This window comes from Solanum stenotomum, chromosome 1, assembly GCF_019186545.1.
Source record: "Solanum stenotomum isolate F172 chromosome 1, ASM1918654v1, whole genome shotgun sequence".
NCBI lineage: Eukaryota > Viridiplantae > Streptophyta > Magnoliopsida > Solanales > Solanaceae > Solanum > Solanum stenotomum.
Window position 1 is genome coordinate 48284614 of NC_064282.1, and position 25278 is coordinate 48309891.

The 25278-nt window shown below is 34.8% G+C and overlaps 2 protein-coding genes across 2 annotated transcripts; one reads left to right on the forward strand and one right to left on the reverse strand.

The window, feature by feature from the left end:
• Window positions 1-1814: 1814 nt before the first annotated feature.
• Window positions 1815-3924, forward strand: LOC125853903 (GTP-binding protein SAR2). Its single transcript, XM_049533661.1, has 3 exons — window positions 1815-2069; window positions 2918-3049; window positions 3340-3924. Exons 1-3 carry the CDS (start codon window positions 1941-1943, stop codon window positions 3658-3660), a joined length of 582 nt encoding a protein of 193 aa, XP_049389618.1. The 5' UTR covers window positions 1815-1940; the 3' UTR covers window positions 3661-3924.
• Window positions 3925-5351: 1427 nt separating this feature from the next.
• Window positions 5352-25278, reverse strand: LOC125853902 (calmodulin-binding transcription activator 5-like). The gene is made up of 13 exons (XM_049533660.1): window positions 24913-25278; window positions 23105-23230; window positions 22525-22640; window positions 19230-19318; window positions 19016-19061; window positions 15005-15167; window positions 14534-14653; window positions 14367-14428; window positions 8991-9386; window positions 7820-8517; window positions 6647-7190; window positions 5930-6232; window positions 5352-5821 (listed from the first exon to the last, which is right to left on the reverse strand). The coding sequence occupies exons 1-13, from the start codon at window positions 24974-24976 to the stop codon at window positions 5777-5779; spliced, it is 2772 nt and encodes a 923-aa protein (XP_049389617.1). The 5' UTR covers window positions 24977-25278; the 3' UTR covers window positions 5352-5776.

The window sequence follows — 25278 nt, forward strand, 5'->3', positions numbered from 1 at the left end:
TTAGAGGGACCGGGGTATGTGTTTAAAATGAAAATGAATCGTGTAAAAGAATTTAGGTTATTTTTTATTGATTTGAGAATTTTCATCCATAGAGGGGTATAGATGATAAGTTTATTAATGGTCAGGTAAGAACAATTTGATTTCAACGGTAAAGATAAAATCAACAAATAATAAATCAAAGTTGAGAAATATTTTTTACCCTTTTCTTTTTAAAATATGACATTGCAATTAATGTTATGTCGTAAAAAAAGAATTAAAAATTTATTTTCTTGTCAAGATGTATCTCATATATATATATAAAGCAAAGGGATATTTTCTGAAATTACTTTGGGATGGAGCAATTTCGAGTATTTACATTCAATTTTGGTCTATCTTTTGTACTTTTCTCATATTTAAAATTATAGTACATTAAAATATGAATATTATAAAGATTTTTTTTGTAAGAATGTATAATCAAACACAATTTAAAACTATATAGTTTTAAATAGTGAAAAAATTAATATCATTTAATCAAATCCTATTTAAAATTTTATGAACAACAATAATATTTATCAAATATTCATTTTATACTTAATGAGATAATTTATTACCATACAACTATATATAATTTATTTTAAATAATAAAATAAAATTATTTAATCAATACTGTTTAAAAATAATAAACTTATGANAAATAAAAAGTTAAAAGCCTACTTTGGTTTCTGACTTATTTTAAGTTATTTTTGACTTATTTTAAGTCATTTTTTACCTTGTCAAACACTTCGTAACTTATTTTAAGTCATTTTTTTACTTATTTTAAGTTAATTTTTATTTTTTGTGAAACACTTTCAGAAATCAAAAACTGACTTAAAAGTAGGTTTGACCAACTTTTAAGCCAATTCAAACGGATTCTTAAATATTTTATTGAGTTAAGTTCTCAGAGGGACTGGGGCATGTGTTTAAAATGAAAATGAATCGTGTAAAAGAATTTAGGTTATTTTTTACTGATTTGAGAATTTTCGTCCATAGAGGGGTATAGATGATAAGTTTATTAATGGTCAGGTAAGAATAACTTGATTTCAACGGTAAAGATAAAATTAACTAATAATAAATCAAAGTTGAGAAATATTTTTTACCCTTTTCTCTTTAAAATATGACATTGCAATTAATGTTATGTCGTAAAAAAAGAATTAAAAGTTATTTTTCTTGTCAAGATGTAGCAATTTCGAGTATTTACATTCAATTTTGGTCTATCTTTTGTACTTTTCTCATATTTAAAATTATAGTACATTCAAATATGAATATTATTAAGATTTTTTTTTGTAAGAATGTATAATCAAACACAATTTAAAACTATATAGTTTTAAATAGTGAAAAAAAATTAATATCATTTAATCAAATCCTATTTAAAATTTTATGAACAACAATAATATTTATCAAATATTCATTTTATACTTAATGAGATAATTTATTACCATACAACTATATATAATTTATTTTAAATAATAAAATAAAATTATTTAATCAATACTGTTTAAAAATAATAAACTTATGAATTAATATGGGGCAGCACGGGTCAAAAGTAAGAAAGAAAAATCAAATTGGATACCACACTTGTGATGACGTGGAGGTCCCAATAGTGATGGGTAGCACTCTTCTGATGACGCGCAACACCCAATAATGTCTCTCCAGGTCAGCAACAAGACGTGACCGGCTAATTCAAGTCACCATCGTAGTCACACTCTCCAACACTTATCTTCATATGCAACTGGTTCCGCCATTAACCAGTTAACTTCATCCGCCAGTATAAATAGTTTCCCCTCATTTCACCACTGATGAAAACCCATTCCATTAGAGAGATTGAAAATTTGAACGCTTTTTCTGTTGTTTCAATCTTCTTTTTCCGGTGAATTTCCAGCGGCGTTTGTGTGTGGTGTTTGATCAATTATAAGGAAGAAATCATGTTTCTGGTGGATTGGTTCTATGGAGTGTTGGCATCACTAGGGTTATGGCAGAAGGATGCGAAGATCTTGTTTTTAGGGCTTGATAATGCTGGCAAAACCACCTTGCTTCATATGTTGAAAGATGAGGTTCGTTTCGTTTCTCTCCTTCCTTTTTTTAAGTCTAAATTCAATGAAGAACGAATTAGAAGTACATGACCATATAGGTGATACTAATTACTAAGCTTAGTTGTGACATTAGGTACGTGTTTCTCAATCCTGATTAGCGACTAAACTAATGATTTTTTAAAAAAAAATTATAGAACCTGAATTATGCCTAAACAGCCAATGATTACTAGCATTAGAATCAAATGTATCTTAATAGATGGTGAAACTTTCTACTTTAAGAAAACTTTGTTTTAAATGACAATCTTATTACATGCACTAGGTGATTCTTCTCATCTGTGCGTCTTGATGGAAAGAGTTATCCCGTGGAAATTGGAATTAATTGAGGCTTCAACTTATATTGAATGCGGATAATATAATTTTTGTTATAGCTGCTGCAGCCGCTGAAGCAGCCATTGGCCTGGCTATTGTTTCATCAATTTACCATAACAGAAAATCAACTTGTATCAACCAATCAAATTTGTTGAATAATTAATATTAATTATCTGGCTTCTAATAAAGCTGGGCCCGGAGACCACGGTCATAAAAAGAACAATCTAATTACTTGCACTGGAACGGAATGAATACAAAAGATTGATATAGCTGACCTCAACTAGCTTCCAATGGAGTCTATTATGTATATGTGGAGTTGATTTTGCGTAATCTGTTTTAAGTACATGGTGTTTATTGATGGAGATAGTAAATGTATTGTATGCTTAGGAGGTTGAGTTATTGAAACCAGTTGATTGAATCTTTTATTGGTATCACTATTTTGTTTATAAAGGGTGGTGCTGTATTGCTTGCTGACTACAATCATGTTAAAATTGATGCAGAGATTGGTGCAGCATCAACCTACACAGTACCCCACATCAGAGGAGTTGAGTATTGGGAATATCAAGTTCAAGGCTTTTGATTTAGGAGGACACCAGATTGCTAGAAGAGTCTGGAGAGACTACTATGCCAAGGTGAATACTTATATGGTTAAGAGCAGCTGTTTACTCATTCCGAAACGGGTTATTATATACACTTTCTAGTTGTGTATCACATTAATCATTATGGACAGACTTATCGTTTTGGAATGCAAGTTGTGACATTTTGGCTTTAATCAGGTTCAATGTTGTGCATCATTAACATCATGTTTTTTTGGGAAATCAGTAGTGACATGAATGCTATGCAAGTCTGTTGTAACTACCTCCATAATTTGCGTTGCCCACACTCTACTTGCTGTTTGACAAGTAAGTTTTCTCATTTGCAGGTGGACGCTGTTGTTTATCTTGTGGATGCAAATGACAGAGAGAGGTTTCCAGAGGCAAAGAAGGAATTGGATGGGCTTCTGTCAGATGAGTCGTTAACAAATGTCCCATTTCTCATTTTGGGAAACAAGATTGATATACCATATGCTGCTTCAGAAGATGAGCTGCGTTATCACTTGGGCCTAACTGGTGTGACCACTGGCAAGGGTAACGTCAACCTTACTGGTACCAATGTCCGTCCAATTGAGGTGTTTATGTGTAGCATTGTGCGCAAGATGGGATATGGTGAGGGCTTCAAGTGGATGTCGCAATACATCAAGTAGGAGAGTCAACCATAACGAACTTGTTGGCGAAGTTCTTCTTTTGTGATCCCAATCGATTGGTTGGGATGTGAGGGGGGCAAGAACACAGAGAACTTCTCCCAATCAGGAAAGTAGCATGTCAGGTTACATTGTATTGGATAAACGCTACAGCTTTGCACTAGCTTGTTTCTAGTTTTTATCTTTACTCTTTTTGGATAGAAAGTTTGTACAGGGAAAGCACAATAAACGAAAAAAGGGCAGTCCTTGTTCTTTATCTTTGCAATATGTGGCTCATTTCTTGGGTAAAGTCTGTCGTCAACTCTTTTGAAGGGTAAACTTTTTACTCATTCAATTTCCTTCAACTACCTTGCCAAAATGACCTAATAATCCTATCCTATGAAACAATACTATATTTTCAAAACTAGCAATAGTCTTGTAACCAAACATATACAACCTCCAACCAATTTCAAAAAACTAGAGATTTTAGAGGTCTTTTTCTCTTTCATCCTATCTTCTCCTCACAAATCGTAGTCATCATTGTTCTACTGTTCTCACGTACGTGCTCTATTGCTACTGCTGGTGTGCCGCCGCACTCATCCATGGCTTCCCAACAGGAAAATTGCCATAGTTTCGCCAGAAAATCAAATGATTAGATCTCCTCGTTGCCCTTTTTTGTTTCACCAGAGTTTTTCTTCTTGGATGAAGTTCTCTCCCAGGGCTTCTGAACTTCTTCTCTCCGTGTTCACTTATATATATTAATAATGCTCAAAATTACACCTTACGATGCCAAAAGATTTCCCAATCATTGGACAATTTTAGAACACTAGGAATATTTCATTCTGAATTAAAATATAAGAAACTTCAAAGTAATAGAATCTATGAGAGCTGGATAGGAAATCTAAATAGTTGTGAAGGGGCATGTCGAGTTGAATGAATCATTTCCACGTATCAAGCTTTTCATTTTTCACTAAAGTCTTTGTCTTATAATATTTATTTACTGGTATATAATTTTCGGGGATCGGAGCTTAGAATAGATCTTGTGCAAACGTTCATCATCATGGCTATAAAGCTCCATGCGGTTTTCCTTTACTCATAATACTATCTTTATCTCGTTTTTATTTATATTTTCGAACAGATCTAATTGCTAATAACTAAATCTAACAAGTTAAGACAAATATATGTTATAGTGATACAAAATAAACATTCAGCAGATATACGATGAGATACACCAAACATACATTCCCCTTCCTTGGTGTGATTGGTGCCTTCGACACTGTTCTGCATAAACTTTTTGTGTAAACAAGCAACAAAATACGGAGACTAACTAAAACATAGACTTCAATGGTAGAAAAAGAAATTTCAAATTGAACAATCTATGGAGCGATAGTTTTAGGGATAGAAATTTATAAAATTGAGGTTATGAGAGTGAAACTGGGAATGTCCACGAAAAAAGTCAAAATAGGGGATTCACTTTTCCTTAAATCTGCCATTCATGCTAAACGTAGTAAATAGTTGATAATGTTTATACCAAGAGTAATATTAGTCTTATATATTTACCCCGTATAAAGACTTCATTAAAAGATTCAAGGCATCCAAGATCAACTACTTATTGTGCCATTGAATCCAAAATCATTGATCATGACTATCATTGACGTGTTTGTGATACTTAAATGGGCTCGATTATATGGTCCATGCCCCATTTGATCATAGAATAGTTCAACCAAAGCATATAATCATTACATATCATGAAATCAATACTGCAAATATTTGACATCTTAGTCAGGCAATACACTCACTCGCTGAGACCACACTTAACCTCCCACAACAACAGGTACAACATGTCAAACTGTGAGTGCCAACCCACGCTTTTCTAAAACAATTGGAGGGTCGAAGCTGCGATGATAACACAATCTACCAATTTACAATATCTCTACCAATGTACAAACTGATTTGCACAATAAGCACACATAACCTATTCTTTTCAGTAGCTTCAACCAGGCAACTCTTTCGTTCTATAGGGATCACGTTTGTGGGAGGGGGTAGGGGCAATATCATAATGCTTTTTGGAGGGTGGTTGCTAGCCTGGGTTACTGCTGTAGCTCCAAATATTTCAGGGAAGTACTTGTTCCTTATCTTCTTAACCCATCTGGTTATCAGGATTGAGAAGCCTTTTGTATTCCAGCTGCAAAACAGCAAATATGGTAAATGTCAAGTGATGAATAACATCTTGAAGTTTGTCTCCCCAGTTCATCAATCGAAAAAAGATAACAGAAAAAAAGAGCTTCCTTACTGCAGCATTATTATGTTCCATCTTCATCCTACTATATTCTTCTTGTGCTCGCTTTGAACGAAACATGGCCTGAACTCGTACAACAGACCTTTCAACACGCTCTTCAGCTTGTTTCCTACTGGCTCGGAAGAAGTCCTCCACCTCACCATCAGGTTTGATATCCACTGATTCACTAGATTGAACCTGAAGACCACGAAAGCCTTTTCTCTTCAAACGCCATCGCAAGACTGCCTTTTCAAGCACCCCAACAGACCAAACTATCTTGCGATACTGCTTTCGTTCTTGGAAACCACGGAACACGGCCTGCATAAACCAGAGTCGGATTCCACTATTTAAATTTGTCCCGTCTGCTTACTAAAATTATTTACCTTATCCATCCCCCCCCCTCCCCCAAAAAAAAACCAGTCTACACTCTATAGTAATAGCCCCGAGCAGTATCAACAGAATAGCATTAAGTAGCATATTGAAAAGATTGCAGGTTAATAGCAATATTTGAGATTTGAGGAAATTAATGTGGACACAACAAGGTATAATCTCTTTTGCCAATTCAAGAACATAATGCGCACCTCATCTCAGTGAGCAGATCACATGAAAATTACGGGAAAATGGAAGACAGTACTAACTTGGACCAACCAGACACAGTTTAAACTTTCGGATCTTTTGATGGAAGAGATGGCTCTAATTATTCAGCCAAACTTATGAGAAAGGGCAACTTACTTGAATTTTGATCGCATGACGCCGCATGGTAAGAAAGTCTTTCCGCATTTTCCAAGTTCGGAACCTATATTGGATTCGGGCAGCAGCAGCCAGTTTTTTACGCGACTCATAATTGCGGAAAGCATGCTGTATCTTCATAGCAGCAACTATATTACGTGCTTCTGTCTCTGGATTTAAAGACTCAACAGCTTTGGTCTGTAGTTTGAATGACTGTTCTCTGAATGCAGCCTGTATACGTGCAGCAGCATCAGCAGCAGTACGATAAGCTGTCAAAGTATCTTTTAGATACAGCTCCTCCTCTGTGAAGTTTTCAGGGTTTATAGGTTCAATAGCGGTCTGCAGTGAACCACTAACATTTCCAGCCAAGGTCATAGCCTCAAAGTGTGCAACTAAAGCCTTCTCCGCAAGATAAGCCCCCAAACCGTCGAAACCATTTTTAGATGCAAGATCAGCAGCAGTGGATCCATCAGGGTTCTCTGAATTGGGGTCTGTGACCAAATTTGGTTTTGCACCAGCAGATAGAAGGGTCGCAACCATTTTCTCCCTGATAATCAGAACTCCCAATAATAAGCAACCAACATGCTGGAAAAATTGTAATATTCAAAAATAAATTTGTCCTAGTTATGTCTTCATTTCCTTTAAGAAAAATCCTTTGTCTGGTTGGGGAGGGAGGAAGGAGGAAAGGGGGTCGCGCGGTTCAGACATTTGGTGGACAGCAGTAAAAAATATACTCAAATCAGAAGAAGCTCCATGATTTTTTTCAACCAGTGTTCTTAAAAGTGAAAGTGCAAAAAAAAGTGACAACCTCCATCGGATTTGAAGCAAAAGCAAGTAATCACAAGCTTTTTTAATAGTAAAGCGTAAGTTATGGAAATCAAACAATGTCAAACATTAAATTGCAGTTAAATAACTAATTTCAACATCCAATATATAGTAAAGCCAATATTAATCCAACTCCTCAAAGTTTGAGAATGAAAGAACTGCCGCTTTTCTGTTGGATCACTTTGGGAGTCAATGTTTGAAGTGCACATTTCTGTTGAGCACATGGCTTCACTTGTGAATCGGTAACCCCACACTTCACATTAAAGCAACGAACTGTTGGCTTTTAAAAACACTATTTTAAACAATGAAATAATAATGATCTCAAAATTCCTCAGCTGCACTAGGGATTACCTTCCATAGTGCGCAGCCCAGTGAAGAGCTGTCCAACCATGCTTGTCCCGGTAATCCACTGATAAGCCTGACCAGGTAAATGGATATATAGCCCAAGTATAACCTAGGATAGCACACAAATGGATAACTCCTTGACCTTGCTCATCCCGCTCTGAGGTTTTAGACCCTTCAATAACTCTTTCCAATAGCCATTCATGAAATTTGGTTTGCAAAGACAGCTCAAACAAGCAGTCTTTTGCATGTATGGAAGGGACTTCCTTGCCTTCAATTGATTTGATCAAATATGCCCAATTATTAGTAATGTAGGCACACTTTCGAACAAAGTTCTTTGCATCTTTCAGAGAATTTTGGTGTACTTTACTGGAAAAAATGCTTAGGCTCTTAGATGTAGAGAAGAGCAAATGAGCTAGTCTCATTTGAACTTTAAATTCATCCCAACTAGACTGGTCCTCCAGAGGAGCTGTCCATTTATGTGCTGAAGGAGCTCGAAACTCAAAGGTCATGACTTGACTAATTGGTGTGTTACCGTCCAAACTCAAATATAGATTTACCAGTCCAGGGGCTTGAGGTGAAATTACACAACGATATACCCCAGACTGCACAAATTCTGCAGTAAAACAAACATCTGCACATACACAGAACAAATTTGACTTTGCCAGTGGTGATTGTCTTCCTGGAAAATGGCCAACCACTAAGATCTGCAATAATTAAGACAAACAATAAATGTTGAGATCGTAGATAAAAAAGAAAGTGCACATCTTGGAACTCCCACCTCCACGCAGAAACTGACTACTGCAAGAATTATATCTATAGTTTCAAGGAGTGATTTTTCTCTCTGTAACTTAAGTGCACTCAATTCACAAAAGCAAGCATTAGCGAAAGCATGCAAAGCTGAACAAGTTATTTGTTTATTTAATTACTTTTTGATATGATAGGTCTTGATTGTCACCTAAATGTCATGTTATGTCAAACCTGGACATGTCTAATGACGTACTGATATTTCATTAATACAATGAGATTGATAAAAAAAAAATCATATATGAATGCAAACAGAACTTTAATCAAAATATGGGATGGAACACTCCTCCTCTCTTATCATTAAGAAGGTAATATTCTTGTGAATTGATACTATTATAGCTAGCAGGGTAACAAGGCTTTGAAATAAAAGAACCTTTGTTTCTTCACTTGAAAGAGCCCAAGAAGGAGATATTTCTGTTATGTTGAATGTCTGCTGCATTACATAGGATTGATCAATAGTTACTGAAGATTCAGGAGTCATCAGCTCATCCGCAGATCCCGTAGAATCACTGATGAAGTAGTTGATCCACCGTCCAAAACTGTCTTGTGTTTGGAGACCATCCTCGTTAAGACTATCAAAAGAATCACCTGCACCCACTGTCATTACTCCAGATTCTTTCTTCTGAAAGTTTGAAGTCATCTGACCATCCCCAGAACGGAAGGACATGTCATTTGAAGGATTAAAATTTACAGCATCGCTTCCAGCCACTTGGCCAACAAAACTTTCTAAGGATGCTATAGGTGCTCTCAACATGGATGAAGAGCCATCCTGCAAATCACCATTATCAGTAGTCATACAAAAGAAAATTACATGGAATCCAATTAAATATTAAGGAAATGACTTATTTCATGGCAGAACTTGACAATTGGAAGGATATACTTAAAGCAGAAGTTACATGTTAGGTCAAAATAAGACACGATGCAAAAACCAATCATTTTTCTGAGTCATAATACATAAATATGCCCTTTAACTTAGCTTCAGCTGGCATCTATCCCTTTCAACTTTGGGTGTGCACAAGTAAACACTTAAACTTGTATAAATTGAACAAGTAGACACACGCGTTGTACATGGCATAATACAGGTAGGATGCCACGTAGGACACAAAATTGCCATGTAAGACGAATATGTCTATTTGTTCAATTTTATACAAGTTTAAGTGTCCAATAGTGCACAGCCAAAGTTGGACGGCATAGATGACAGTTGAAGCCAAGTTGAAGGGGACATTCATATATTATGCCTTTTTCTAAAGACTTTTGCCACCAAGATCCTTAAAAGGTATATGGAATGATACATGCATATCAACATTGACCTATATACAGTATGTGTGTGTGTGAATCTATCTATCAATGAGCATTTCATTGTGCGAGCAACGAAAAAGTAGATACACTTATTATAAAACTGTAGAAACTTTGGGGACACAAAACTCTATCCAAAATTTAAAATGTCCTAAACTACAAGGTTAATCATGGTGACCATTGGAGTAATGTAAAAGTTACTTGGGAATATCAACATCTGCAGAACAGAAAAGATAGCTCATTGACTTCGACAGTTGAAGTTATTTAAAAAGAAAAAAGGAGTTCGAGAACAAATTAAACACAATTCAACTAAATTGGCAATTTCTGAAAAATAATTAGCAATACAAAAGTCATTTCAATCCTAACCCAAAGCATAATTAGATAGTATTGATTTTGGTGTTAATTTACCCTTTGACAGATATATGTCAGTAAGCATATAGAGAATCTTTTACAATTATTTTTTTTTGATAAAGTAAACAGTTATATAGATGTCAACAGGTATACTATACAAATTGTGTAGTCCCCCTCAAAAAGTATCCAATTACAAAAAGGGTCCCAACTACTACACTAGTCACAAACTGTCTAGAATGTCAAAATATCTTCACTTTGTATTAACATTTCCTGTTTACAGCAAAAATAAAAGAGGCCTAAGCAATTCATCTAGAACTTCTAAATGTTGCAATATTTGTCCTCAAAAATATCTCTAATTCCTTTCTGCCCATATAGACCCCCATATACATGCTGGGACAATTTTCCATCTCTCCTCCTTGTTAGCTGCATTACCATCTCTGTTCCAGCATTGCTATACTTTCTAATGCTACCTGGCATAACTCACCTAATTTTCCTTAGGTTGATAAAAAATTCCCATTAGCTAGTCAGCCCATCTGCATTGTAAGAAAATATGACTGATTGTCACTGCTTGATCACCAAAAAAATAACATCTAGAGCATAGTCAGAACTGCTTCTTTAGCCAATAACCAGGTAAAACAGGCCACATTGTTTGGAAGTTAACTTTCCATATCAATTTCCATGGTAAGCAATCCACCTGATTGTTGTGGGAATTTAGAACCTTGTAAGCATATTTTACTGAGAAATTCCCCTGACAGTCAGGTTGCCAAACCAGCCTATCCTCCGAAGAACCAGTGAAATGGGAAAGTGTTGTAGAATTCTGCTATTCTTCCCGGTTCCCAATCATTCAAAAGTCTTCTGAGGTTGAGACTTCATCATTGTCCAAACCACATATCAGTCATTGTTGTTTATTGTTGTTGACACAAGATGAAAATTCCTGGATATAGTTGATTGAGATCTTCCTTCCATTCCTAACCTTCAACCCCAGTTTTGACTGAAATAGAAGCTAGAGATTCCTGATAGATCTCCAAATGCTTCATTCATATGGAGTAGATACATGATTTGTTGTCCAGTTGCCTTCTTATCCATATCAGCGTTATCAAAATTCAAAAGTGAAAAGCACAAAAAAGGCTCTAAGGTACCTTGGGGCTTTAAGCACAAATAAAGTGTGGGCTTTATTGAGAAAGGCACAAATGGAGGAAACATACAAATATATATATATGTTTAGTCCCAAGCTAATAATAAGCATGAATAACAAATGTATGGACAAAGAAATTGATTGCTTATACGATAAAGTGAAATATCAATGGTTTAGCTTCGCCTCTTCAGGAAATGCTCATTCACAAGGAAAAGTATGTCTTAGAGCCTTGATGACAACACTGAAACGCACATTAAGCGAAGCGAAGCGCTCAACGCGTTTTGAGCCTCACTTCAGGACTGAAGCGCGCCTTTGATAACATTGCTCCATATCTTACACTGATGAAATCTTTCCATAACATATTGTCTTCTGTGGCCTACCTCCATAGCCACTTCAACATCAAACTCTTATAGTGAGTTTTCATGTTCCTGACTCCCACTCCCCCTTCTTTCTTGTTGTAAATCAATGCTTCCCATTTCACTAAATGGATCTTCTTCGTATCTTCTTGTTTCTCCTTAAAGTATCAATCTTGTTGATCACATTAACAGGAGCAGGGAATATAGACATCATATAAGTGGACATTGCATCAAGCACACTGTTGATTAAGGTTAATCTACTCCATTGATATGTAACTCTTCCAATTTGTCAATCTTCTCTCACACTTTTCTAGTACACCATTCCATATCCCCTTTGAATTGTTTTTGGCCTCCAGAGGCATACCCATATAATTTGTAGGTAATTCACCCACCCTAACTCCTGATATGTTTGCCAATTCTTGGATGTCATTCACCTCATTTTGCTGGATAAATGGGGCTCTTCCCCCAATTAATCTGGAGACCTGACATAGCTTCTAATAGGATGAAAATAACCCTCAGAATCAGAACTGGTCTTTTCCTTCCATTGCCAAAATGAAAAGGAAAGGGGATAAAGCATCCCCGGTCTAACCTCTCTGTGAGGGGAAGAATCCAGTTAAGGACTGAATTTCACTGTACTAATTCAGTATTTGATACACTTCGTCCATTTGGAACTAGATCTTATCTTCTGAAGGAGCTCAAGCAGATATTTCCCGTTTAAATGGTCAAAAGCTTAACGGATGTCTAGTTTGCAATAAATTCCTGGCTCATTACTCCTCTATCTAGCTTAAATACATTCATTAGCCATTAGTATTGCAGACATGATTTGCCTTCATTTGATGAAAGTCATTAGTTGTCTGTCCACCACTCTGTGTATCACCTTCTTCAACCTTTCTGCTAGCATCTTTGATATGATCTAGTATACACTCTTAATCAAACTGTTTGGTCTGAAGTCATTCAGTTCAATAGCTCCCACTTTATTGGGGATAAGAGCTACAAATGTTGAGTTGTAGCTTTTAGCAAAGAACCCTTCTACATGAAAATGTACAACTACTATCACCTCTGAGCTAATCACCTCCCAACACTGATTGAAGAAAGCCATAGTTCCATCTGATCTTGGCAGCATTTAGAAAAGCGGTGAAGCAAAGCGAGGTGGAGACTAGATGCTTCAATGGACTGAAGCGAGGAGCGAACAGAAGCAAAGCTGTAGAAAGCATGCACTTTTAAAAACATTTAAAACAACTGAACTCCAAGAAGAGCGCCTGGGTCAAGACAAACTTGGTATTAGAGACCTAGGTTTGTTGATCTCACCATACTAAAACGAGTCTAGTAGAATCCCGTGGAATGGTATAGAGACGTATGTACTTTTCTTTAAGAGTCTACATGACTTAATGAAATTCTTTTTCTTTCTTCCTTCGTGCTATAACTTGATTCCAATTGGTATTTGATGATACAAATTGGTATCTAATCTCTTTCACTCTTCTATCTGCAGATGGTAGATACACGACACAATGGCGCAAAGGTGGTAGCTCCAGCGGTAGAGTAAATGACTAAGTTCGCAGCGAGACAGCGTGGCAGATGCAGAGGGAGAGGTAGGTGCAAGGGCAACACCCACCAAAGGTAGAGCTCAGAATTTTAATGCACCAAGGGAAGGAACCTCACCCCACCCCACCCCAGGATCTGGTAGAAGAGGAGTTTTAGATTGAGATCGAGGAGGATACTGAACCAGAAGTGAAGACACAGACTCGGATAGCAGGTCTTCCCCTATGAATGCGGGGATTGTTCATCAGATACTAGATTTTCTGAGTGGGCTGGCAAGTACTAGATTTTCTGACTATATTATACCTTGAAGGCTACAATATAGTCAGCTTTACCAGAACAGTAAAAGGAGTAACAGTTCTTAACTTTTGCTCCAAAATCTTCAGTTTGTATCCCCCAGTTCTCAAACTTGAAAGTATGTCTTGACTGTATTCCCAGTCACCACATTGCAGTAATAGTGGAGAGTGATCAGAAGTTACTCCATGAAGAATGGACAGTTTTATGTTTCTGAAGCTTGTATCCCATTCCCCTCTGAAATAATTAATCTGTTCGGTCACATAAATGAAGCTTATTACTTTATTAATGTATTTTATACTTGTTTTTCACTTTTTATTTTTATTTGGTATGATGATGACATGAGTTGAACTTAAATTGAGAAACATGGTCAGTGAAGATTGATATAGCTGACCCCAACTAGTTTGGGACTGAGGCACAGTGTTGTGCTAATTTACCCTTCAGGACTCTCCTTATTGCCTATGAGAAATATATAATCTAACCTACTAAACAAAAAATTAAGGCCTCACAGTAATTTCATTAAATTTAATCTTGTAGCTGAAAAAGATGATATAGCTGACTCCAACTAGTTTGGTACTGACGCACAGTTGTTGTGCTAATTTACCCTTCAGGACTCTCCTTATTGCCTATGAGAATCATATGATCTAGCCTACTAAACAACAAGTTAGGGCCTCACATTAATTTCATTAAATTTAATCTTGTAGCAGCAAAGATGAGAAAGAGTAAAGCTGAACGGTGAAGAATAGTACTAGTGAGCAAGCTGCATATTAGAACCACTTACATTGAGGCTGTAACCATTAACTTCACATTGACTCTGTTGCCCAACTGAAGCTCTTCCTCCTACTGTACATGGTTACGAAAGGAAAGATGACTTATCAATGAATTACGAAAAATGATCAATTAACTTTTTCACAGGCTACAGGCACCTTCTACTAGAATTCAGTGTACCTTCTTGAGTTGCCATTAGCTTGTTAGGATCGTTGGGTACCAAAAGCTCATCCCAGTCGAGTGTATTAATCTCAAGAAGTCTCTGTTCATGGGTTTTGGTGGTCATATCCCTGTTAGGCTCTGCAATCAGTAGAAGACGGAACTTAATCTAGCCAATTCTGAAGGGGGAAATAGGTTTTAACTTATTAGGAAATTCAAAGGTTACAGCAAGTCTGAGATCTAATAGCATAAGTAGGTCACTATCTTCTTGTATGATGATAAATAATTATAAGTTCCTCATATAAAAATATTTCATTATCTTCAAGAGTAATATTCTGTTTAGTTATGCAGCTAGAGCCAGCAACTACTTAGACATAAGGATCAAACATGTTGCTTACATCTCCACTCATAGATGGATCAGTTCAGGCAGTTGAGATTCTACTAAATAAAATTGCAATAACATATCATTTTTAGGAAGTCACTTTGCAGTACCTAAATGTGCATGTCGGCTGGCACCATACGCCTGTTCATCTACGGAATTACATTCTTCTGATAAAACCCAACCAGATGGGTCAGATGGATCTGAACTTGAACTAGAATTAACTGGGGTGGCTGGAGAACTCTTGGCAACAGAGGTTGCTGGGGCACCCCGTGTCTGCACGGTAGACACGGACAACAACTAAATTAAACCATTGATATATTTATAGCTACTTAAAAAGGGATTTATTCAGGTATAAGTATATTCCGTTTCTATTTAGGGGATAAGAGTAAATAATTCTATTCATAATGGGAAAATATCCCCATATACAAGCAATATATCAAAAAGTAGAGAATCTACAAGATAATATTCTCTAGTAATAACATCAAATCTTAAATACAAACTGAAACTTCAGAGTGCACCAAAAAGAAGCAAGGAATGAAATGTTATTCCTCAAGAATGCATAGTCATTCTCTATCCCTTCAAAGACTATTAAATTTTTCTCCTTCTATTAAACCTGCACTAGTGATAATGGTGCAATGTTCCATGTTCTCCACTTCTCTTTATCTAAAAGTCCAGTTAGTGATTGCCTCCTTTACAGTGCTTGACATTGTCATTGCAGCCATAACCATCTGAGCACCTCACACACTGAGTGATTTGTCACCTGATAATGTAGGAGGTGATGATCCATATCTATTTTTGTTTGATAACTGTGGTGTCCGGGCCAGCTTGCGCACAAGTGATGATTCAGATCTTCACCAAAGCATTTGCGCATAAAGCACCAATTAACATTTGAAATCCTCCTTTTCCACAAATTCTCAATGTAGGATTGCTCCCCTTGCTGTCAGAATAAGTAAAAAAACACCTCTATCTGGTGCCATGCGGATCCAAACCAATAAGTGTGGAAAATTCAATCCTTCCTCATCAAGAGCTTATGATAATATGACTTTAATGAAAGTAATTCATCTCTTACTGCTCCCCATCTCCATGATTAAAAAGTCCATGCTAGCAGAGGCACCAAGATGAGGCAGCAAGCATGACCCGACACATCAATATCTTGGTAACTTGTAATCAATGTCTCAAAGATGTAGCAAGAAATTATACTTCACCATCCAGAAGTCAGCCTGACTGGCAATCAAACAAATTCCAGGAAGTACAAATAGTGACAACATTAACATGGTACACTGGGATGAAAATCCAAGTGAACCGTATCAATCACGGAATGTTACAGGTCTTTCTGGTCACCAAGTTCAAAGTTTTTCTCATTCAAAATTACAGTTCATATCCACAAAGCATGGTGGTGCTTACAATCACATGCACAAGACTTGTTAGTTGTTATCTCACTCAATTTTGACATAGATGCAGTTTGAAGAACCTCTGTCATTGGGTAATTGGAGCACATCAGCCCAGCTCAGATAACTCCATAAAGCCATAAACTATCTTTATATCAGAACTATCAGTTCAGAATCACACTTCTGCTCCTTTTTTGGGGATAAAGAAGTCATAGTCACCTCCCCTTGTGCTATCAACTTAGTGGTAAGCATTTGACAACAGAATTGTTTTCTGGAAATCAGTATGACATAGAAAAAGGAGAAAAATGAATACAAAGTCCCACTGCATAAAGATGATACCACCATCGCCAGTCCCCAGCTCCCTCTCCCCCCCACCCAAAAGAGAAGAAAAAAAACAAAGAGAAAGGATTCGCAAACATTTTTGGACTCCTAAAGGATTTCTTTGATTTCATCTCCCTATCCAACAGAAGCTGTCCTCACACTCACTGCATGTGATGGCAGAAGGAATAGAACAGCCTTCTGTTACCGACTTGAAGGTTTCAACTAGTGGTGACAAATGGGTGGATTGGATCGGATTTGGGCGATTGAAAATGGACTGAGCTAAAATCAATTGGGTAAAATGGATGGTCCTAACCCACTTTAATCTCCTAAAGGTTAAAAAAAAAATTAAACCTTTAACTAAGTTAATTGAAATTAACTTTAACAATCTTTTTACACATAGTACAAACCTGTGTTTCACAATACCATTCTTGTTAGTTTCCTTGAGGGAAAAATAATGACAATCAAAACAAAGTTGTGAGGTAGAACTTAGAAGTTTGTAAATATATTCTTATAGTATATATTTACAAGATATTAGATTAAGAAATCCAGTAAAAATTAGACATACGTCAACTCTAAATATGTGATTTTTATTTATTGATCTGCATAAAATTCTAACTCGTCTCATCCCTAACCCAACCTGATACAAAATCCATTTTGAACTAACACGACCAAGCAATAAATCAATTTTTACCCTCTTTTATTAAATTAATTTCTGTACCAAGATGACCAATAAATTCAAACTAGCGATAAATTAAATGTAGACCCCAAGCCACTAAATCATGACTGGATAAAGTGGTAGACTTCACCAATGTACACACTAAAATGAACTGAAGATATGGGTCGGAATTCAAAACATTCGGATAGGATATGAAATCTTTTATTTGAATTTTCGATTTCTGAATTGAAGAAATTACAATCCAAATAAGCTTAGATTGGATTAGTCAAGTTCGGTTTTGGATTAATTGATTCGGATTATTCCGAATTTTCGATTTTGACTTTTGAGCCTATAAGGGAAGGAAGCCATAACAATTAATAAACCGTACTTCAACTAATAAATTTTAAAAATAAATTTCAAAGCCCAATTCAGAATACAAAAAACAAAACCAAATACCTAAAAAAAAAATGGATTAGGATTTACCCAAACTATGTCCATCCCTCAATATGAGACCTCTTCGGTCACTTTTTCTATTCAATACACTATAATACTGGTGATATGAGGCCTCTAAGCGTGGAGTTGGATATGGGTAACATTTATATCCCTCTATTCTCTCTTCTTCTTTTTTTAATATACTAATCATTTATTCTTATTAAGTTTGATTTTTAAGTTATTATTTTATATTTCTTTGAAATGTATTACGTTTTTTATACAACAACAAAAAAATCATAACTGGATGAAAGAATCAGAAAGGATAAATTATTACTTTTAATTGAATGCTTCATGTTAAAATCATTTGGTCAAAATGTAGTACTCCGTAATGTTTTACGTTGACAAAACAGAAAAGAAAAGAAAAAGTTGAAAAGTTAGGAATAAATAAAATAAAGAAGGCCAAGCCCCAATAATAACTAATAAGTATCCCACAATACTTGGAAATGGGTAACATTCATATCCACGGTTTCTCATGATTTGAGAGCATTTTTAAGTTAGCATTTTGGCAAATATGGATACCCATATTTTACCAATATTTGTTCATATTTTTTTCTCTTTTTTATGGGTTAAAAATAAATTGAAACTCATATTTACCCATCTGAAATATAAGTGATCTAACCCACCTAAATATGAATTAAATGAGCTGATTTTATAAATATGGGCAAAAATTGCTAGCTCTAGTTTCAACCTTCTGTGACAGAAAAGGTACAACTTATGCAAGGCATTGACAGTATAGCTGGACTGACAGCTGTACAAAAATATTTCACTATACCATCATCTACATAGATAATAACCACCTAACATCTACCTGCAATCAGGGACAAACCACATATAATACTGCTCATGTTGTAGTTACCAATGCCAATCTCTTCCCTTCACACTAGGAATCTCAGAAAGCCAATATATGCAGAAACATTCCTATACTGTGTTCTGATGGTAGTGATGAGTTAACAAAGCCACAAAGGTGAAGTATTGGTCAAACAGTTTGATAACAGTGTCAGTATATGTAGTAGTATTTGCTACAGATTATTCAGATGGCCAGAGAGCTTGACACTCTTCTAAATATGAATGGTAGAACCAAAGGACTTGGTTGTATATATCCCAAAAATAGGGAAGTGCACATATGAATGATAGTTATTTTCACAGGAAGTCTAAATGAGGACAACAAGAAACTAAAACACGCTGATACGGACATGGATTGACGAAGGAATTTGTTTTTTCATAAGTGATATATTGAAGAAGTTTCCAAGATAAAGGAAACAAACCTCCTGAGTTTCTCGATAATGAACAAGGACTATGTGTTCCAGAGACCTGATACAAGCATAGCAATGGACAAAATCAAACTCAAAGGACACAAGCTGTTTCATGTAAACGGATAATGTATCAAATGACTTATCATTGCAGTTGACTGAAATAAGAAACAAAGAGGAAACACTCTTTTTGACTCAAAACTATCAGCAATAAAAATGTATTTCATACTTGTCAAGTAGCCAGTAACATCTCCGAACAAAGGTCGGAAGATCTTCTCCGTGTGCATAGTATACATGAATCCGTTCGTCATTACCAACCTGCACTAAGAAACAAAATGAATTCGACCAGTACTAAAAGACTGCAAATCTCATCTCAAGATCTTGAAGATATATATCTTCTGGAAGAGACCAAATCATCTCAACTTCAAATAGAGAAGAGGACAATAGACATGGATGAGAAGAGTACAACACTGAAACCAAAAGGTTCATATTTGCTTCTCAGGGGAGACATTCTATTGCATGCATTGAGCAAAAAAATTGACAACTTTTATGCATCAAGCTATAAAAGAGAATTCACACTTGCAAATTGCAAATGTAAAGCATCCGATAGTTCTGGTGTAGGAATGACAAAAGAAACATACTATGAAAGGAAGGGGAAGAAACTAAATTTAATGATAAATTGTTCATAAATACCCTTGCATTTATATTTATGTTTTTTTGTCCTTTTTTTTTAATTTACATTTCTCTTATTTTGACTTTTAAAACATTTGCTGAAATTCATTTCTCAATTAAAAGGCATTAAGAAATAAAGTCTTTCAGTTTTTAAACCCTTTCATTTTTCAAGAGTTGTTTGTCTTCTGTAACGCCTGCCTTTTTATTTTTTCCTGTACTAAATGAAGAAATGGTCTCCTTCAATTCAGTGAGATATAAATATGACTGATGGCAAAAGGTTCATCTCTGCAAGAATGTGAGTTAAATAGTAAAACCTCAAGTGCACCTGCCTTGGATTGGGATGGCTAAAAGCAATCATTTGGTTTTATCTCCACCATATTTTTCTTTTGGTGTAGATTTTCATTTTAAAATGAAGAGAATTATTTACTCCAAATGTCTGCAATTGCAACCTAATTTTGAGAGTATAAAGGGCTTCAAATTTTCCCTTGCCGCCATATTTCATAAATCGTTAATTTCTTTGAAGAGAGGAACAGACAAACAGAAAGAATCTATTTTGATACATATTGTCTTTTGGACTTTCCAGTGTTCAAGCTAAGAAAAGAAAGAGTTCAGCACACCCTTTTTCAGCAAAATGTTTAGCCATAGATTAGTACAGGGAAAAATAGTTTAGCCATTTTATCATTTACAATTTGCATCAAACTTCATTTTCATACATAATACATTACATCCTAGCAAAAAGTTTTCTACTTTTTTTTAGTTCAATATATTTTAGTGTTTAGTCTATTTAGTTCACCAATATTATAAGACTATCTCCAACCCACCTCTATTTTACTCTCCATTCTCTATATTTGGAGAGTAAAATAGAGAATGGGCACTCCAATCCACCTCCATATCTCACTCTATTCTTCATATTTAGAGAGGTGAATAGTAGTTCTCCAAATTTGGAGAACTACTATTCCCACTCTCTATTTCACTTTTTGAATATTTTATTATTATTTCTATTACTTTCTAATTAACATATTATTCCACATATAATGTCATTATTTAAATATCTAATATTCATAATTCTTTTTAAATCTAATATATTATTTAATTTATACTACTTTCATCCCGAATTAATAGTATTTTAATTTTTTCTAATTTTCGTCAATAATATAATTTGATTTTATTATTAATTTTCACTATAAAGAATACACAAAATTAAAATGATAAGATGAAAAATTTAATTTAAAAATACAACACATAATATGATAATTTAAATACAAGATAGCAATACAATACATAACATAATAATTTAAATATAAGATAAAATACAATACATAACATAATAATTAATTTATCACAACAATAATTTAGTAATCCGGTAGGTCGTTTCCAGATTTATCACAACAATTATTTAGTAATCCGGTATGTTTGTGTAATGTTTATGTAATTGTATTTCACTTTTATTTGAATTTGTCCATTAATTTATATATTATATAACATTTTCTTGCAATTTATGTTATTTAAAAATTGAGTAAAATATAATTTTATATTAAATAAAAAATTTGAAAAAATAAAATTTTATATCACATGAACGTAATTATTGGGAAAAATAAATAAAGGATTTATATTATAAAACAAGAAAATAAGAATGAAATAGAAATAATAATATAATATTGAGAAAAGAGAAAAAAATTCTTTTTTAGAGAGTAAAATAGAGAATTGGGTTGGAGTTGGTTGTCTGAAAAAAAATATAGAACTCTATATTTGGAGAGTATAATAGAGTATAGGGTTGGAGATGTCCTTACGCTAGAAGATGTATTAGGGTGTTAGTTATAACTTTGAAAAGATANNTATTATAAAATAAGAAAATAAGAATGAAATAGAAATAATAATATAATATTGAGAAAAGAGAAAAAGATTCTTTTTTAGAGAGTAAAATAGAGAATTGGGTTGGAGTTGGTTGTCTGAAAAAAAATATAGAACTCTATATTTGGAGAGTATAATAGAGTATAGGGTTGGAGATGTCCTTACGCTAGAAGATGTATTAGGGTGTTAGTTATAACTTTGAAAAGATAAACCCTGCATCTATGAGTTCATTATTATAAACAGTTATAATTAGCTTTTTTGGTATGAAGTTATAATTTATTTTCTTGCACCGAGTGTAACGCTTGTTTGCTTAATGGAAAACCTCTCCATTATTTAGCATTTTCATCTTCACAAATTTTATGTGTTTACTCTTTCTAATATGAGCTTATTTCTTCAAATAAAGATTCAATTGAGTTAAACGAGAACTTGGTAGTGTTCAATTGTTGATTTCAAAGTTTCTTCCTCATCTATGCATTACCACATTTATTTGTAATTTTGATTGTCATTTTTATCCTCTCTCAAATTCGATGGCATCATAATCACAAGACAATATATATATATATATATATAGTGATAAGTAAGATGATTCATTATATTTGTTTGGTAAGAATCTCTTTTTTTACGATAATTTTTTTTATAACTAAGAAATTCGCCTGTGATCCGCCCTTTGGACCAATCACAGTCTTCTAAACTCGGTGGATAATGGGCCCGCCCCTCTACCTTTTTACGACAAATTTTTATGTGGCACAATATTAATTTTTGAACTTTAAAATTTATTAATTGTATGAAAGATGTGATGAGATGATTATTGTTTGAGATAAACCCAGAGACTAGTACAAAAAAAAGAAGGCAAAGAGATTTCGAGTCAGCAACTATAACCTAAAAAGTTAAGAGCAGATATATAGCAGCACCACAATGAGGAGCACTCATCCATTGGATAAATACAAGCAAGGTAGCAATAATGGAAAACATGGACACACTCAGGATCATTTGATACTCACTTTTAAGTGTTCATGAGCTTCTTTTACAGTTTTCCCATCCTTTTTCTTCTTCCAGTTATGACCGTCTTTGCGAAAATTCCTGAGCATCTTACGATCAAACAACACGATTGTGCCACCTGTTGTATTGATACAAGATAATGTAACATAAATCAATAGAATCTATCATGTCCTAGGAGTACAGTTTACTGATACCTATTTTTAATAAGTAACAACAACATACCCTATGTAATCCCACAAGTGGGAGGGTAGAGTGTATGTAAACCTTACCCCTACCTTGGGAGGTAGAGAGGTTCTCGATAGACCCTCGGCACAAGGCAAAGCATATCAAAGCAGAACAAAAAAAAGAAATAACTGAAGTGAAGGGATCTTTTTTTAAATAAGTAAATTGTTTTTTATTGGTTTATAAGATAAATGTAATAATTCACAAGCCAGTTCTAAGTACTAAGTTTAGTGCTGGGTATTACTTTGTGTACTGATGTCATTTTCCACTTCCTTTGATATTACACTCATATGCACAAAACAAATAAGAAAATTGCAAGACAAAGACCATAACGTGCATTCATGCTTAGAGAGGCATTACTTGTTGGCAAGTTTACAGGCTTGACAAAGATGTTGAAATACTTATAGTTGCATAATATTGCATGGATCTCATTTGGTCGGAGCCACCTCATCTTTGCTTCTTCCAATATACTGGGAATATCCAAATCTGTGCAAGCAACAGAAAATATCACTTTTAATCAGCAAGGATGATTCACAAAAGCAAGTCAACCAAAAGCGAAATACAAGCAATAGTGGCTAGGTCAGAGGCCAATTCAGATCTGAAACTTAGCACTGATGTGCCTCTACACCATGAGTTCGTACATCCATCTAATCATTGTAAGATCAACGGGCCTTTTTTGGCCATCACTTCGCTCTCATTTTTCAGGAATTCGTGTTTTGTTTCCATGATGATCTGGCTTCCTAACTATCACAGAAAGAAAAGAAGTTCTAGCTTCACTCTTATTTAACTAATAATTTGTTAGAAACACTTCCACACTTGATAATACTTCATTCACCAGAGTGGCCAAGGAAGCAAATTTACTATGTTCTGATTTCTGAGTATTTCACCACGATAGGTCTTGTTAGTTTGATAAGTGGAACTTGACCAAACGATTTGATAAAAAAAAAAAGATTTGGATGAACATACATTCAACCAATCCTTCCACAAACTAATCTACAGTATTTTAAAAGTCAAGATAAATAAAACTTAATAAAAAGAAAAAAATGAAGTTAATATCCAAATAGAGATAAATATCAAGTGCTTTTAGCATATTATGTGTGTCCTACAGCCCTTGTGTCTCGCACGTAGAGACACATTAACTGTACAATACAGTTTTCAAGAAAATCATTAGTTGCAGTGCTATCCGTTGCACAATGACCTTTCTCACTATCCTCAACTGCAGATATGAATTTTAGAGTAATAAGGTAGTTTCCTTTTCTTTTTCTTTTGATGCGCAGTTTCAGGGATTGTCACAAATCAATTACCATAAGACACAGGCCAGATCTTGTGCAAAGCAACATGTTTTTCTAATAGTCGTGCAAAGCAACATGTATCTTCATGTCAAACTTAATAAAAGAAGATTGTTTGAATTTTTGAAAACCATAGTAAAACATTTGTCATTCTCATGCACTTGTCATTTTAATGTCGATGAAGCACCCAAGAGCTTGGCCTCTCGGTTAATGACATGAAAATCATGGGAGATCAGAGTTCATATCCCTACAGAAGAAAAAGAGCGGTTTCTTCACATTGGTTAAGTCTTGATGGATAGAGTTACCGAGTACATGTGTTGGTGGAAGGTAACATGTGGCCCGGCAAAATAGTCAAGGTATGCACAAGTTGATCCCGACACCACCGTTGTCCAAAAAATGGTCGATAAAATTGATACTCAAGATAATTTATCAAATTGATATGTTTTAACCATCCCACCAAGTTACTCAAGTCTTCTTCAGCTCTTGATCCTCAAACCTCAACCTCATACCATGGTTTAGTCAAAATCAAGAAACTCCTTGTTACTTTGATAAGAACTGATCTCGTATTCATATACATTAAGAGAGGGATTCTCATGAAACCAAAATAAGATTACCTTTGTTTGACCATCATGTGAAAGGTAAAATTATTGCATCTTACCTTTGTTTCAGATTGATGCTTGGTTATTGTTGTAATAATATTCCAACAAACTTTATATGCCATAATCTCAGGGATTACTGTTAGCATTATTTCTTACCTTATCTTTTTAGGTACCTAAATCAAAGTTAACCCCTAAATTGAAGCGAACTGCCCTTCTGTCACAAGTAAACAACCATGCTTTTTTCACATAAAACTAGCAAAATCAAAGTAACAGATAATACCTTGCAAAGTGCGGAAACCATGAATTTCCTTCCCAGTGAGTTGTCCTGCTCTGTTGCTTTCCATAATGTAAAAACCTCAAAACTCCACCAAAGCAATCACATAAAGTCAGAATCTTTACTCCAAGAACCAATACCCCATCTGAAAACCAATCACGCCCATGAATTTTTTAGGAGCGAATTCTGAAATGATGAGTCAAAACCTAGATATGCTGCTTTCGATAAGCATAACAAACTTCCAAGCCTACCAAAATCATACCAAGTTAGAATCGCTAATTGTTGAAAAAGATGAAACTGTGTAAATGATCAGTCAAAACCCAATTGAGATATGAATGTTGCCTATGACCAGTCGTTGCATATCAAAGCTTT

Coding starts and splice junctions, on each gene's coding strand:
- LOC125853903 (XM_049533661.1), top strand. CDS start 1,941: ATGTTTCTGGTGGATTGGTTCTATGGAGTGTTGGCATCACTAGGGTTA. Junction 2,070..2,917: donor TTCATATGTTGAAAGATGAG/GTTCGTTTCGTT, acceptor AAATTGATGCAG/AGATTGGTGCAGCATCAACC. Junction 3,050..3,339: donor GGAGAGACTACTATGCCAAG/GTGAATACTTAT, acceptor TCTCATTTGCAG/GTGGACGCTGTTGTTTATCT.
- LOC125853902 (XM_049533660.1), bottom strand. CDS start 24,976: ATGGAAAGCAACAGAGCAGGACAACTCACTGGGAAGGAAATTCATGGT. Junction 23,231..24,912: donor TGGTTTCCGCACTTTGCAAG/GTATTATCTGTT, acceptor TTGCTTGCACAG/ATTTGGATATTCCCAGTATA. Junction 15,168..19,015: donor ATTATCGAGAAACTCAGGAG/GTTTGTTTCCTT, acceptor TCTACCGTGCAG/ACACGGGGTGCCCCAGCAAC.